Below are 16,893 nucleotides of genomic sequence, written 5' to 3' on the forward strand. Positions count from 1 at the left end.
AAATTCTTGTTCTGCTAAGCAAGATAGTCGGCATCGGCTGCTGCATTCTTATTTTGAACAAAAAGTTTTATGGTTTATCGTTAACTGTTTAACATTTATTTGACAGAAGCTCCTCAAATATCAATCTTTGCGTTTATTGCATCTAGAATAGAATAGAAGAACTTTATTATCAAGAAAACTCTCACAAAATAAAACTGCCGAACTTGTTGCCTTTAGTCAGCTAGCCAACATAAGCACATAAGTGAAATATTAAAACACTATGCCTTTTGGTTCAGACGTTAACTTAGAAATATTGGTTTGTACATACGACAATAGATCAATCGTGTTGTAACCTTGTTTACGATTAAATTCTACACATGTAGAAATAGCAGCAGTACGATTAGGTAAAGGCATTCCCAAATGCTAGAGAAGTTTGTTTGCCATAGATATGCACGAATCTTCAATCCGCACAATAACTAAAGTGCAGTTATAAATTTCAGTTGTAAAGTCCAAAGTCAATCTGACATCTCTAGCCGTATTCGGTGGAGTATAACCTTAGTCATTTGCATGTTTTTCCCACAACTCTGTAGGAAATGAAGGAGAGCAAGTTGTCAATATGATAATAAAGTCAATATGACTTTATTAAAGACTTTTATTGTTTTTAAAGAGTTTAATTTAAAGAATTATTTGGCTATAAATTGATACTAGGAGTTATAGATAATAGGTTGTGACTCAGAAATTGTAGCAAATAGAAAATAGATTAAGTTTGAGGAAATACAAAATTAGAGTCAGGAGGATCAGGAGTATTTTTCAAAATTGAAAAGATTTTACAAGCTTTCTATTAATTTTTAATATAATGTAATATAATAAATAATAAATAATGTAATATAAGGTCTTTTTTTCAAATTCTGACCCCTTAAAATGTTCCCCGAACGCAAATCAAATCAATCCCCAACATATTTGAAGAGACAAGAGTGACTCATCAAGCAGTATTCAAATTGCTATTCTTGTAATTTTGGTATTAGGCTCACAGAAGTTCTTATTTTGGTTGCTGAATTGCTGAAATGAGTGTGAAACTGAATTTGCTGAAAGCTTTTAGAGTGGACTGAGGGTTCTGAGTGTTCTTATAAAACGTTGAAAAAGCTTCTCCAACACGCAAAAAGAAGCCCAATCTACGGATTCTTATAGTAAAACTGAAAAGACACGAAATTTTATTTTTCTTCAATAAAAAGACTTACTCAACAAAAAACAAGTCGAAATTTATTTAAAAACCTTTTTCCAAAAAACAAGTAAAGAGCTCCACTCAATCATATGTTGCATGCTCAAGAGTCGGTAAACCTGACAATCTATTTAGAATAGAATAGAATCGGTTTTATTTGCACAATATCTCTTAGTCATATAACTAAATGGCGCTTGTGCTTACAAAAAAGGATTAAATCAAACGACAAGAAAATCAGAAGACGAATAGGGTTAAATCAATAATTTACTTAGTACTTACTACAGTTACTGCAGTTACACTTACTATACTTACTACGGTTAAACTTACACTTACTACAATTATACTTTGATACAAAGGAAGGGATGAATGAGTTGGAAAAACGATATGTGCGTGAAGGAGGTGCTGCTAATTTGTCAATGTTCTTTGACCTAGTCCTTCGATGTTTCACTAAAACTGGTGGCAGTATCGATCTGTGTTTATCACTTCTGAGAAGAAATTGGCTTAATTCAAGGATCAAACTGAGACGAATCTCTTGAAGAGAGGGAATTTGTAAAGTGGATAATGCTAACATTTATATTCAGTAAAAGCATATTTATATTCAGTACAAGCTGGTCACTTAGGTAAATAGTGTTATTGACTTGTGGGCCCCAAACGAGATATTCATACTCTAAAATTGGTCGTATGTAAGTGAGATAGGCTATCCTTAGTTGGACAACTGAGAAACCAAATCGACAAATTACTATAAGTGTCCGCATCGCACTCTTTGCCTTTTTGACAATTGTATTGACATGAAAGCTGAAAGAGCAGTCGACTTGACACCAAGCACTACCGCGGAAAATTCACTAGGATAAAGAGGAGGAGGCTACACAAAGTCTCTCTTCAGGAGATTAAAGTGAAGGATTTTAGTCTTTCCTTCGTTGATTTGGAGGCTGTTCGCAGTATATTCATCTTTAAAGTTGTTGATTAGTTCGTTACAGAATAGGGAACAGCCTCAGAGACTTCTCAACAATGTACTTCAGTAGGACTGACAAGTTGGCTACATACTTAAATATTTCTTCATAGCCGGAAAGGATGAAATTTATCACTGCCAAAAACAGTAGACTAGCGAGCTTTGTACCTTGTGGGGCTCTGCATGTAAGCTCAACCAATTCGGAGTCGGTATCTCCTGGGAAAAGACTGTAAAAGAACTGATAGAGGGCTTGTAAAAAATTGGTCACTAAAAGGAGAATAAGTTTGTTCGTACCCATGGTGCGTAGATTTATGATAGCAACGGAATGGCGAATAGCATCAAAAGCCTTTCGGTAATCTTTGAGGAAAAGGTCGACTGAAGCACATCCTCGGTCGAGCCACTCGACAGTGAGATGGTACATCCGAATTAAATAAACAGTTGTGCTGCTGCCTCTTAAGCATCCATACTGATAAGGATCTAGATGTACAGAGACCTGTGACATAAGTTTGCTGTAAATAAACATTTCTGCCACTTTAGAAAGGTTTGGAGCTATTGATATAGGCCGGAGTTGATCACAAGATTTTGGACACCTTACTTTTGGAATAGCGCTGATATATGCTCTTTTCCAAGCACTAGAGAATATTTGCTGACGAAAAGATTTGTTGATTATAGAAGAGAGTGGTTTAGCAAGAAAATGGCGAATTCGCGTAACAGGCTTACTGGAAGATCACCTGGGTCAGACGCACAGTTTGCTTTCAGTCTTAGGAGTTCCTTATAAACAGTGAATTCAGAGACTTCACATGCGTCATTAATCTCTGCATCAGCAATGATAGTATCAATTTCTGATTTGGTGATTGATGGAAATGTGGTACAAATGTCAGCAAAAAAAGAATTAACTTCATTAGCCGAGGTAAAGGTACCGTCCTCTTTGAGACGCCTTAGATCTCTGAGTGTTGTCTTACCGGTAAGTCTTTTTACTGAGGAATGCCATTTGTAGGGGTCTATTGTGAGCAAGGGAGTAATTTTATTCTTCCCATACTGTCTCGTGGCGCGCTTGTTCAGTTTAACAATATGATTACGCAACTTGGCTGAAGCGATAGTATCACCAGCAATATGAAGGTGACAACGACTTTTTATTAAATTCTTTAGATCATTGGTTATCCACGGTTTATCAGTGTCACTCACAGGCATGACTCTTACGAGGAAACTAGTCTGAAACTGCTCCTGAAGCAGAGTATTCAGCTCATTGACTTTGATATTAATATCCTGTTCAGAGGAAATGACCTCAAACTGATAATTACCGATCCAGCTACTAAATGTAGATATCGAATCCTCAGTAAGTGGTTGCACTGTATATTTGACTCGTTTCGGCCTCAAAATTTCCAAACTAGCTTCCCAGAAGATGATAAAGGGATCAGAATTCAGAAGGGGTTCTAGGGATCTTGGTGCGTAATAAAAGTCTGTGAAGTTTTTAAAAATCAAGCCAAGTGTGCTGCCACCTTGATGGGTAACGGCTTGTCGCAACTCTAAAATATTTGAAACCCATTGCCTATTAGTTTAATTAAAGTCTCCGACAATAACAAAGCCAGGAAAGACATGCTTGCGGTGGATTTTGTCTACGAAAAACTGAATGTGTTCAATCAAATCTTTCCTGTTTTTAGCGCTTTCAGGATAATAGACCAAAGCAACAATTAAACATGAAAATCTTTTGATAAACGTGCAGGTTTGTATTCGGTCCATAATATTTCGTGATCAGTGTCAATAGGCTCACTTAACAACTTTGATGAAAAGTCATTACGAACATAAAGTCAACGCCTCCTCCTCGACGATTCGAGCCACGATGACGACGCATATTAAAGTAGCTTGTGTAACCTTTGACGCGCGCCAATTCGTCAGAAGTGTCCCAACATTCGCTTATTTGTTTTATTGAGGCGTTATTCTGCCTGACAATAACTTCAAAAGCATCAGTTTTGTTGTTCAAAGATCTAGCGTTACATACAAGTATATTTGGCAACTTACTTTTAGCTAAAGGAAGTTCGGGTTTAAGAAAGGGCGGGCTGTCCTGGATGGGGCTCACAGGGGTTTCGTCAAATTTCTTCAGATTTGGTATTTTAGGTGTTCTGGATATCTTGATTTTCACCAGGTTTGGCTCAGATACTTGTTCTGGCAAAGGACAATAATCACGGCTTGTCACTAGTACCGAAATAGCACACCCCGTACACCTTCTCCTTTAATTTTTCCCTGCTTAGCATTCACGTTTCTTTCCTGTCAAATTGTTTCCATTGGTGGACGATCCGCCGCCTGTGACTTCTCGCAGTAAGTCCAATGCCGTTAGCGTAGTCAAGATAGATGGCGCCAAAAAGTTGGAATGGAAACGCAACTTTATTAAGTCAGTTTTTGGTACAGCGACGGCTTCAACAGGAGTGATTCTGGTACTCAAAAATAGAGCGAAGAAAACTGCATAAGTCAATATCATTTTCACCGTGAACAACCAACTTCCGCGCACAAGTATAAAGCTAAACTATAATAAGATGTTTTGCTAGCCGGACGGTGCAAGTGACATCTACCTTTTCATTATTTAAATTAAAATGAATTATCAATGTATGTAGCTTTACTTTTATGACATCTACCTTTTCATTATTTAAATTAAAATGAATTATCAATGTATGTAGCTTTACTTTTATTTTCCTTTCATTTATATGCACGGACAATGGGACAGTGAATAATACTGTACATCCGCAAGTTTTATGCAGTTAAAAATTTGCACCTTGTATACGTGTTGTTGGGGTGCGTGGCGCTTTCAATAAGGAAAAGCCATAGGCTTTTCCCTGTTTGTAATGCGAGATTACATATTGTGTTCTATAACTTTCATTGGTATCATGGTTGTTATTTACATAAACGATATTTGTAAGAAGCCATGTCTGTTACAACAATTTTCCGTGCAAAAATGAAACATCCTTACACAAAAAAAAACGGCAACAGTATACGTACTACACAGATTTAGGATCGGAATTTACAGCTCAGCTCTAAACTGCAACCAAAAAAAAACAAAAAAAAAACAAAGGATATTAATTGGTTGGAGATAAAAAATGAAGATGCTGATTTAATCACCTTTTTGAATCTAAATGTATCTGGACATGCTTGATCCATTTGAAAAACTTTAATGTGTATTAGGTAGCATCGAATTACAAGATTATACGATAAATAAATACACTAAAAGTTGAGGGTTTGTTCAGGGAACTAAGTGATTATTTAGAAGTGTCAAGAAGACTCAACTGTAATAGTTAAGGCGTCACCTATAGTAATATCAATATTAGAATTTCTAAAGGTAAAAGTACAACACTGAAAATATTTGGTGAGGGCATTGATGAGGTGACTACCATCAGGGATGAATGCCCCACAATGCATTATGACTGCTACAATTAGATACAGACGAAATATCAATTGAAATATCCAAGATTCCTTCAAATAAAAACAATTCTGATGTAAGGTTGGCCGTGATTTTAGAACACATCCAGCTGGACCTACTCGAAGATGTCAGAAAACAGCTGACTGATTGCAAAGGCTGGAAAGAGGATATCATAGATTCATTCACAACCTGTGATTAATTGTGGGAAAAGTGTTGAAAAATCAGAAGAATATCCTATCGATGTTAAATAAGCTCCGTATCGATTGTAAAATCGATGGAATGTAAAAAGTGTCTTAACAAGTTTTGAATTGTGGGTGATTCAATTTGTAATATATTTTTTTACGATCATTTGATTAGGGTAAGTAACTATCTTAAAGAGACCTAGAACAAAACTTGTTGATGCTATGAAAGGTAGAATAGTATATCTATCTGTTGATGTGCAAGCAGATGAAGACATTTATTCTAGAAAATCTGCTCGAGGTCAAACCCAAAAAGAAGCTTGATGATTTTACAGAAGGATGTTGCACCTGAAAAAGCTAAAAAATTATGAAGATTCTGGGTGGGCCTTTTTATATTTTGAATTTGGATGAAGTCTCCAATGCAAAACCAAGAGTGTACTAATCTCTTTGTATAAATGATCTGCATTGTAGTGCTAAATCTTGGACTAATAGTCCCCCCCCCCCTTCCCATGCCAAAATTTAAAGCACTGATATGTTTAGTTCATTTGGATGATTTTGGTGTTGAGTGCTTGATGATATCTCCCGTCGATGCTACATGAATAAGTGATTGCTTACGAGTTATGGATCCTTACCAAATATAAAAACATAAATTATAAAGATTCACTTGAACAAGAAGAAATTTTCGTCAAACTACTTGTACCATCAAACGTTCCGCATAACTATATAAAAAAAAAACATAGACACATATTGAAATATGTAACTTCTTCTAAATGGCACCTTCAAAATATTCTCCTTAAAACTCTTGATGTATTAAAAACAAAAGTAAAACAGTTCAAAATAGGGATGATACCTTTTTATTGACAGTGAATAGATATATCCAGTTAAATAATTTTATATCTATTCACTGTCAATAAAAAGGTATCATCCCTATTTTGTACATGTTTTACATACGTCATGGAAAGGCAGTGTGGTCTTCGAAGTTATCTTGATGTGTTGAATCTGGCAAATAAACCTAAAAAGGAAAATGGCAGTCGCAAAAAGATTTCATAAGCTTCTTGAAATATTTTAACAATTCAACAGTGTGGCACGCCAGCTTCTGAAAGTTAAAATCAAATTAAACTTAACAATGTAAAACACGACTTGTATCATAGCAAGGAATATACGCAATGACATACATATAAACGTATGTCTTATTTTAAGAAATACTTTGACATTAAGAAATACAGACACTCCAAAATGGAATCATCTTCAGGAAGATATAAAGAAGGACATGTTAATGAGGTGACGACTGCTACTGAGATAGCTTTAAAGGAGCCTATAGAAACCGCTATTTCAACAGAAGCCCCTGAACACAAATGTATTGGATCAAAACAAATAATCAATTCTAGAGAAGTAACTTCCACTACTGAATTTTATGGTGGGGAAGTGGATTTCGGCATTGACCTTTTCAAAAGAGTTTATATGGATAACAGTGAAATTAAAATCAAACCACCAAATTTATTTATCTCACCATTTAGTATCCACTCTGCTCTACTCCTTGCTTATTTTGGGTCTGCAGGAGAAACTGAGACGAATCTAGGAGAAGTCCTTAGACTAGGAGATACAGACAAGAAAGAGGCTTTTCGATCTTACAAGGCAATGCTCTATCGTTTCTTGAATACAGCTAATCCTACCTCAAAAAGCTATTACTTAGGACTGGCAAATAAGGTGTTCTTTGATTCTTCTGAGCCTTTATCAAATTACATAACTAAACTCCTCTCAGAGGAACTTGAAGAAATGGATTTTCAATATAAGAGTTTTGAGTCATTGTGCATGATTAACGAATGGGTGAAAAATCAGACCAAAGGAAAGATAGACAATTTCTTGAACGAAAGTGATATTCATGAGCGAACTCGAATGGTTTTGGTAAATGCAGTCTATTTCAAGGGAGATTGGAAACATCAGTTCAATCCAGAGCAAACAAAGCCTGAAATTTTTCATGTTTCATCCAATAAACAAAGCTTTGTTGATATGATGTTCCAAGAAGGAAGATTCAGACATGGATTTTGTGAGGAACTAATGTCAGACATCCTTGAAGTTCCATATGTTGGGAAAGACATCAGCATGTTTATTCTTCTTCCTTCATCTGTGAAAAATACTCTATGCGACGTTTTGTCAAAACTCAACGGTAAAATTTGGAAGAAAGCTCTGAAGAACATTGAGAAAGTTAACATTGAAGTAGGGATACCAAAATTCAGAATTGAAGCCTCAATATACCTGACAGAGTACCTGGAAAATATGGGACTTAAACATGCATTAGACCCTTCATTGGCTGATTTTACAAATTTCTCTTCAAATCCGGATCTATATATTGAAAAAGTGAAACACAATGCGGTTGTAGAGCTCAACGAGGAGGGATCAGAGGCAGCTGCAGTAACTGCAGTTACATTTAGATTCAGGTCTGCCAAACAACCAAAACGTAAAAAGTTTATCTGCAACCGCCCCTTTATGTTTATGATTTACGACAACATGATAGATTTTATTTTATTTATGGGGGCTTACCAAAACCCTGAAAGCTGAACTCACTGAATCTCACTGAATTTACCGCTCCTGATCAGCACCTTTATATTTGAGTGGTTGAGTTGTATAATGTCCTTTTCAACCTGTCTTTAGTGCAGATCATTTGTACAAAATGATTTGTACGTTCTTGTTTTTGAATTGGAGACTTCATCCAAATCAAAAATAAGAAACTCCACCCAGAATTTTTATAATTTTTTACCTATTGCAGGTGCAACATCCTTCTGTAAAACTATCACGCTTCTTTTGGGATCTGACCTTGAACAGATTTTGTAGAATAAATGTCTGTTAGGTAGATATACTGTTCTACCTTTAATAGCATCAACAAGTTCTGCCCTAGGTCTGTTCAACGCAGTTACTTACCCTAATCAAATGATCGTATGGAAACCCTGAAAGATCTATGGAATTAAACAATTCAGATGGATAATTAACCGCTTCATTTGGTTCCAAAACTGTTTCGACTGACTTGTAAAGGACTGCCTGGTCTTGAATCTTGGTCAAAACAATATTGTTGATTTCGTGGACGTCTATATTTTTGGGTGCGAGAATCGCTCTTTCACTTAGCCATTTATTATTTTTATAATTTTTTAGTATATTCGGAAATACTTTTTCAATCAATTCATTTTTGGACGTCACTAAATTACAGAAATCAGCAGGTAGTTGTATACGTCCTGAAATTGAGTCTACTGGGAGCTTTCCGTTTCCCATTGCCAGCAAATGATCTGAAAATGTTTGACCAGAGTCATCGTTTTGCAATCGGACACGCATATTTGTAGTTAATTTTAATGTTTTTACGTGTGCCCATAAATTAGAATTGTTCAGGCAAGCATTCATTTCGTCTGCAGGAGTTGATCTAGGTATTATAGGTAATGTTTGCCTGAAATCTCCCGCAAGCAATATTAAGGTGCTGCCAAAGGGTTTCGACTTCCCTCGCAAATCTTTCAAGCATTGATCCAGAGCCTCGAGCGATTTTTTGTGTGCCATTGTGCACTCATCCCAAATAATAAGTTTGCATTGCTGCAATACTTTACCCATCCCAGATGATTTGGAAACATTGCACGTGGGAGTTTCTGTAGAATGCAAGTTCAGAGGCAATTTCAAAGCGGAATGAGCAGTTCTTCCACCAGGCAGCAATGTTGCGGCTATTCCGGACGACGCAATTGCCAACGCTATATCATTTTTAGATCGAATTGATGCCAGAATCAGTTTTATCACAAATGTTTTACCAGTACCTCCTGGCGCATCCAAAAAGAAAATTTCTCCAACGTTGTTATCGACACAATGCATTATCGTATCATAAATGTCTTTTTGTTCCGACGTTAACTTGGAAATGTTATTTTGTACATACGACAATAGATCACTCGTACTGTAACTTTGTTCACGATCCAATTCTACACATGTCGAAACAGCAGCAATACGGTTAGGTGAAGGCATTCCCAAATCCTGAAGAGGTTTGTTTGCCATACTTATGCACAAATCTTCTATAACAACTAAAGTGTAGTTATAAATTTCTGATGTAAAATCAAAAGTCATGTCTGACGTCTCTAACTGTTTTCGATGAAGTATATCTTCGGACATTTTTGACTTATATTTTTCCCATAAATCTGTAGGAGCTGATGGAGAGCAAGTTGTTAAAATGATGCCAAACAATGCACGAATTTGACTTGGGGTTGACGTTTCGCACGCGTCATTGATGCAGTTCTCCCAGTGTTGGTCATTCTCCAATAAATTCAGAGCTTGGCATGCACTACGGTAAGTGTCATGTATAGTACCATTTACAGTCCTCAAATACTCAAAGGATGTCGGACCGGGTACATTCACCAAAAGCAGGCGTAGAAAGAAGCATTCATGTTGATTGGGGTGAACGGTGTAGAGTCTTCCTATCGTGGTATCTTTGAAGATGGTAGGTTGGCCGTCGACTGACTTACCCTGTTTTCGACGTTCAAATACTTTATTTTTAGTATTCCACGTGTAATACGAAGGCACTTCAGCATACAGCAGTTTTTTTGCAAAAGAATCATTATTGAAAAGAAAAAATAAAGCTGTTAATGTTGTATCCGGTGGATTCAAGACTCTTTGTTGCACGTTGGTTTCCGTGAAATAAACACGTTGACCATTCTGTAAATGTACCGCTAAGTGAACAACAGCTGGACTACGTTCATGTATCGGAAATGAAAGAATTCGCCAAACAGCTTCATTACTGCTTATGTATCTTCCAGCCTGATATTCTACGATTTCATAGAAATCTTTGATTTCGGACTGCAAGCCAAAAACTGCCATGTCACTGCCTTTGTTGACGTATTTACATATGTATTTGATTGCCTTTACGGAGTTAGAGTATTCAACGTTTATGTGTGCATTAAATGTTTTTGATAATAAAGGGGAATATGGAACAACCCACTGGTTATCTACTTCGATGGTGGTACCGTTACGCTTCTTTATTATTGCTGTTTTACCGCCATCTTCAGTAGATCTTCTTCTATTTTGTGGGTAACCATCATTGCCAGTAATTGTTTTGGGTACTAAAAGTCGAGGATATTGCTTTGTGCAGATTCCTTTGGCCATGCATGGTGAATTTTCGTTCAGTGCACCGCAAGGTCCATGTATCATATTTTTTACAATAATATCATGTAACCCCTTATCAACATTTTTATCAGGTATTTCAGCGGAAATCACATCATCAATTTCGTTTGAAGTAATTTTTTTATGTAGCCAGATTAGTATATGTGCGTGTGGCAAACCTCGTATTTCCATTCCACTGAGTACATCCAGCATCGCACTGACCCAAACACTTCATGTTTTACAAGGTAGTTTATCAGTGATTTCAACTTTTGCCGGAAGACACGTGCTGTAATGTCATGCCTATGAACCGCCGATTGTCCTTGAAGTAAAAGCTGCAGTATCTCGTCCCAAGATTGATTACATGTAAATGTAATAAATAAATCTGGACGACCATAGAGACGAACATACGCAAATAGCATCTTGAGCATATTCATGCATATGACGGGGACTGCCAGCATATGACGAAGGTAAAATTGTTAATCTTCCAACGTTTGTGGTATTACCGTCATTTATAACTGCATCTCGCAAATGAATGTATTGTTCAGAGCGGAGCTTGGTCTGATTCAGGCGGATATATAGCAAACGTTCTGATTCAATTTTAGCATACATATCCACGACAAATTGGTGAAACAATTCACGGCATTTTAAAATATAATTTTCTTCATCCTGCCGAATCATTAGTCTATAGGAATAATAATGCATTGCACTGCATTTCTTATTCATTTCTTTGTTAGTGGCTGGATTCATCAATTTAATATTAAAGTGATAGCCGTCGGCTCCATCCCAAAAAATGATAGGATATTGTAGGGCATCGTAGCATCGATGAGTTTCAGCAATTCTTAACAACTGAGCGTTTCGCTTATGTAGAATAATATCTCGAGGTAAAAACTGATCACCGACCATAACGATTGCCACTTCGTCGATAGTCGGAGCATTGTATCTACGCACATGTTGGCCAGGAGGCGTTTTGTCAGCGGAAATAACAATTTTATGAGTATCAGTAGGCATCAAATCGATGGCTGTTTTGAACAGACGCACTAAATTATTATTTTCGTGGAAAAGATATTGCAATTGGGAAACGATTGTCCTTTTAACGTTGGGAGAAATTTCGCAACGTGCATTCAATTCAGAATTTCTATCACTGATGAAGTACAATTGTAAAAATTTATGATTCTCGCCTGAGAATGGTAGAAGGGACCCTGCTTTATGATAAATTTGCCCTTTTACTTTGAAAGTAGACATAAATTGATCTGGATTTTCGATTTGGGCTCCAAACGACGTCATTTGGAAACATGAGTTGTATTGTCTGATTTTTGACAAAAAACGCTTAGATTCTGATGTAGTTCCAGTAAGGAAAGTCTTCAATGGCTCTGGTGGTGCAGCCAATAGAGGAAGTTTAACTTTTCCTGAGGCACAACACATTCCCATTGTTTCACCATTGAATTTCAAGGCCTTGCAATAGGGACAAATTTTAGACATTGTCCCGATTTGAACACATCTACTAAAGCTATAATCATCGACTGGGTTGTACCTGAATGCCAGGCGATAACTTTCAGATTGCTCTGATTCCTCGGCACGCTTTCTTTTCTTACTTTCTATATCAGCAGCAAGCCTGTTTCCCTGCTGGTCTTTTGATTCCTCGGCACGCCTTCTTTTTTCACTTTCTCTTTTAGCAGCAAGTCTGCTTCTGCGTTGCTCTGGTAGTTCCTCGGCATGCTTTCTGTTCTTTCTTTCTCTATCAGCAGCAAGCCTGTTTCCCTGCTGGTCTTTTGATTCCTCGGCACGCCTTCTTTTTTCACTTTCTCTTTTAGCAGCAAGTCTGCTTCTGCGTTGCTCTGGTAGTTCCTCGGCATGCTTTCTGTTCTTTCTTTCTCTATCAGCCTCAAGCCTGTTTCCCTGCTGGTCTTTTGATTCCTCGGCACGCCTTCTTTTTTCACTTTCTCTTTTAGCAGCAAGTCTGCTTTCGCGTTGCTCTGGTAGTTCCTCGGCACGCTTTCTTTTCTGACTTTCTCTATCAGCAGCAAGTTTTTTGGCATAGACTCTTTAAGCATCTTCATCAGTCATTGTAAACTTAAACATTAATAGAATTCTACGCGAACATATGTTTTATATAACTTGAATGACGTCACCTTCAAAGCAAAAATGATGGCAACTAATTTCATGACGTCAGCCGAAACATGACGTCACCTGATCCACAGATCCACAGACAACTTATTTTTATATAGATATATCTATATATATATATATATATATATATACTAGCTGTTGGGGTGGCGCTTCGCGCCACCCCAACACCTAGTTGGTGGGGGCGCTTCGCGCCCCCCCCAAGCCCCCCCGCGCGCGTAAGTCGTTACGCGCCATAATAGTTACGCGCCATTGTAGTTGTGTCCCTATGTCCCACCTGTGAATATAGATATATATATATATATATGGTTTTAACTACGTAAAACTTGCGAATATACAACATTCTTTGCTGTCCCATTGTCTTTGCATATAAATAGATTGTCAGGTTATCCCCCTGTTTCCCCCGGTGTCCCCGTTGTAGTTGTGTCCCTGTGTCCCGGTCGTCATTTATATTCCCTGTGTCCCGGGTCCCGGTCATCATTTGTATCCCGGTGTCCCGGTCTGTATATACATTCGTTTTTTAGTTTTGTTTTTCTCCTTTATTTTTTTCCTTTTTTTTTCTTTTTTAGCTTATTTAGATTTTTAGATTTTTTAGTTTTTTTTATTAGTTTTTAGTTTTTATTTCTTTTTAGTTTTTTTGTCCCGGTCGTCATTTATATCCCCCTGTTTCCCCCGGTGTCCCCGTTGTAGTTGTGTCCCTGTGTCCCGGTCGTTATTTATATTCCCTGTGTCCCGGTCGTCATTTGTATCCCGGTGTACCGGTCTGTATATACATTCGTTTTTTAGTTTTGTTTTTCTCCTTTATTTTTTTCCTTTTTTTTTCTTTTTTAGTTTATTTAGATTTTTAGATTTTTTAGTTTTTTTATTAGTTTTTAGTTTTTTTTTTCTTTTTAGTTTTTTTGTAGTTTTTACCTTCTTTTTAGTTTTGTTAATTTTTTTTTTTACTTGTGTCCTGGTCGTCATTTATACTCCCTGTGTCCCGGTGCTTTGTTGATTGCTAATCGAACATTCCTTTTGTCCTGGTCGCTTTCTCTTTGAGTGTCGTCATTTATTTTTTTCTTTTTTAGTTCTTTTAGTTTTTACCTTTTTTAGTTTTTTTTTAGTTTTTAGTTTTTTTAGTTTTTTACCTTTTTTTAGTTTTTTTAGTTTTTTAGCTTTTTTATTTTTTTTATTAGTTTTTAGTTTTTTTGTAGTTTTTGCCTTTTTTTTTAGTTTTTTGTCCTGGTCGCTTTCTCTTTGAGTGTCGTCATTTATTAGTTTTTTTCCTTTTTTTTTTAGTTTTTTATTGGTTTTTACCTTTATTTTAGCTTATTTTTCAGTTTTTTCCTTTTTTTTAGTTTTTTTTTATTTTTTATTTTTTTTAGTTTTTTACCTTTTTTTAGTTTTTTTAGTTTTTTTAGTTTTTTAGCTTTTTTACTTTTTTTATTAGTTTTTAGTTTTTTTTTGTAGTTTTTTGCCTTTTTTTAGTTTTTTCAGTTTTTTTTTTAGTTTTTTATTGGTTTTTACCTTTATAGTTTTTTTAGTTTTTTAGCTTTTTTATTTTTTTTATTAGTTTTTAGTTTTTTTTGTAGTTTTTGCCTTTTTTTAGTTTTTTCAGTTTTGACGTCACCTAATCCAGTTTTTTCAGGTGACGTCACCTGACACATCCATCCACACATCCATCCATCCATCCATCCACAGACAACTTATTTTTATATATATAGATATGTATATATATATATATATATATATACTAGCTGTTGGGGTGGCGCTTCGCGCCACCCCAACACCTAGTTGGTGGGGCGCTTCGCGCCCCCCCAAGCCCCCCCGCGCGCGTAAGTCGTTACGCGCCATATTAGTTACGCGCCATATTAGTTACGCGCCATATTAGTTACGCGCCATTGTAGTTGTGTCCCTGTGTCCCACCTGTGAATATAGATAGATTTATATATGTGTTTCAAACTACGTAAAAATTGCGAATATACAACATTCTTGGCTTTTCCATTGTCTGTCCATATACAAAGCCGTATGTACTAATAATGACGTCATATGCAAACGCTCTTTTTACAAACAAACAAACATGCATACACACAACTCGTTTTTATATAGATAGATAGATAGATAGATACAATACAAATTAACTACGTAAAACTTGTGAATATACAACAGTCTTCGCTGTCCCATTGTCTGTGCGTATAAATAGATTGTCAGGTTTACCGACCCTCAAAGATGCAACATACAATTGTACATTGGTAAAGCAATCTGTATTAAGATCTATACCGCATTTTTCTAGTGATTGCCCTTGAGCTTTGTTGATGGTGGTTGCAAATGCTAATCGAATTGGGAATTGCAATCTTTTAAATTGAAAAAGCAGATCCGTTGGAATCATGGGAATGCGAGGAATAAGAACAACCTCACCCTCATAAGGCCCTGTCAAGATTGTGGCATCTATTAGGTTTTCCATTGTTTTTTTTTTACGGCAAGTCGCGTGCCATTGCAAAGCTTTGGTGGGTTGATATTTCTTAAAAGTATTATTGGTACGCCTATTTTTAGTTGTAGCAGGTGTGGTGGACACCCTGAAGGATCTATGGAATTTAAATATTCAGATGGATAATTAACCGCTTCATTTGGTTCCGAAATACAAATTAACTGCGTAAAACTTGCGAATATACAACATTCTTCGCTGTCCAATTCTCGCTGCATATAAATAGATTGTCAGGTTTACCGACCCTCGAACATGCAACGTACAATTGTCCATGGGAAAAACAATCAGTATTAAGATCAATACCACATTTTTCTAATGATTGACCTTGAGCTTTGTTAATGGTGATTGCAAATGCTAATCGAATTGGGAATTGCAATCTTTTAAATTGAAAAGGCAGATCTGTTGGAATCATGGGAATGCGAGGAATAAGAACAGCCTCACCCTCAAAAGGCCCTGTCAGGATTGTGGCCTCTATTAGGTTTTCCATTGTTTTTTTTACGGCAAGTCGAGTGCCATTGCAAAGCTTTGGTGGGTTTATATTTCTTAAAAGTATTATTGGTACGCCTATTTTTTAGTTGTAGCACGTGTGGTGGAAACCCTGAAAGATCTATGGAATTTAAAAATTCAGATGGATAATTAACCGCCTCATTTGGTTCTAAAACTGTGTCGACTGACTTGTAAAGGACTGCCTGGTCTTGAATCTTGGTCAAAACAATATTGTTGATTTCGTGGACGTCTATATTTTTTGGTGCGAGAATCGCTCTTTCACTTAGCCATTTATTATTTTTATAATTTTTTAGAATATTCGGAAATACTTTTTCAATCAATTCATTTTTGGACGTCACTAAATTACAGAAATCAGCAGGTAGTTGTATACGTCCTGAAATTGAGTCTACTGGGAGCTTTCCGTTTCCCATTGCCAGCAATTGATCTGAAAATGTTTGACCAGAGTCATCGTTTTGCAATCGGACACGCATATTTGTAGTTAATTTTAATGTTTTTACGTGTGCCCATAAATTAGAATTTTTCAGGCAAGCATTCATTTCGTCTGCAGGAGTTGATCTAGGTATTATAGGTAATGTTTGCCTGAAATCTCCCGCAAGCAATATTAAGGTGCTGCCAAAGGGTTTCGACTTCCCTCGCAAATCTTTCAAGCATTGATCCAGAGCCTCGAGCGATTTTTTGTGTGCCATTGTGCACTCATCCCAAATAATAAGTTTGCATTGCTGCAATACTTTACCATCCCAGATGATTTGGAAATATTGCACGTGGGAGTTTCTGTAGAATGCAAGTTCAGAGGCAATTTCAAAGCGGAATGAGCAGTTCTTCCACCAGGCAGCAATGTTGCGGCTATTCCGGACGACGCAATTGCCAACGCTATATCATTTTTAGATCGAATTGATGCCAGAATCAGTTTTATCACAAACGTTTTACCAGTACCTCCTGGCGCAT

General features: G+C 36.6%; 1 protein-coding gene across 1 annotated transcript; it reads left to right on the forward strand.

Moving 5' to 3' along the window:
* The first annotated feature begins 6,934 nt into the window (after positions 1 to 6,934).
* LOC136043246 (leukocyte elastase inhibitor-like) lies at positions 6,935 to 8,633 on the forward strand. Its single transcript, XM_065728178.1, has one exon. The coding sequence runs from the start codon at positions 6,972 to 6,974 to the stop codon at positions 8,292 to 8,294; it is 1,323 nt and encodes a 440-aa protein (XP_065584250.1). The 5' UTR covers positions 6,935 to 6,971; the 3' UTR covers positions 8,295 to 8,633.
* The last annotated feature ends 8,260 nt before the right edge of the window (positions 8,634 to 16,893 follow it).

This window comes from Artemia franciscana, unplaced genomic scaffold, assembly GCF_032884065.1.
Source record: "Artemia franciscana unplaced genomic scaffold, ASM3288406v1 Scaffold_3880, whole genome shotgun sequence".
In the NCBI taxonomy this organism is placed as follows: Eukaryota; Metazoa; Arthropoda; class Branchiopoda; order Anostraca; family Artemiidae; genus Artemia; species Artemia franciscana.

Excerpts from the sequence above, each read along its gene's own strand:
- LOC136043246 (XM_065728178.1), top strand. The coding sequence starts at position 6,972 with ATGGAATCATCTTCAGGAAGATATAAAGAAGGACATGTTAATGAGGTG.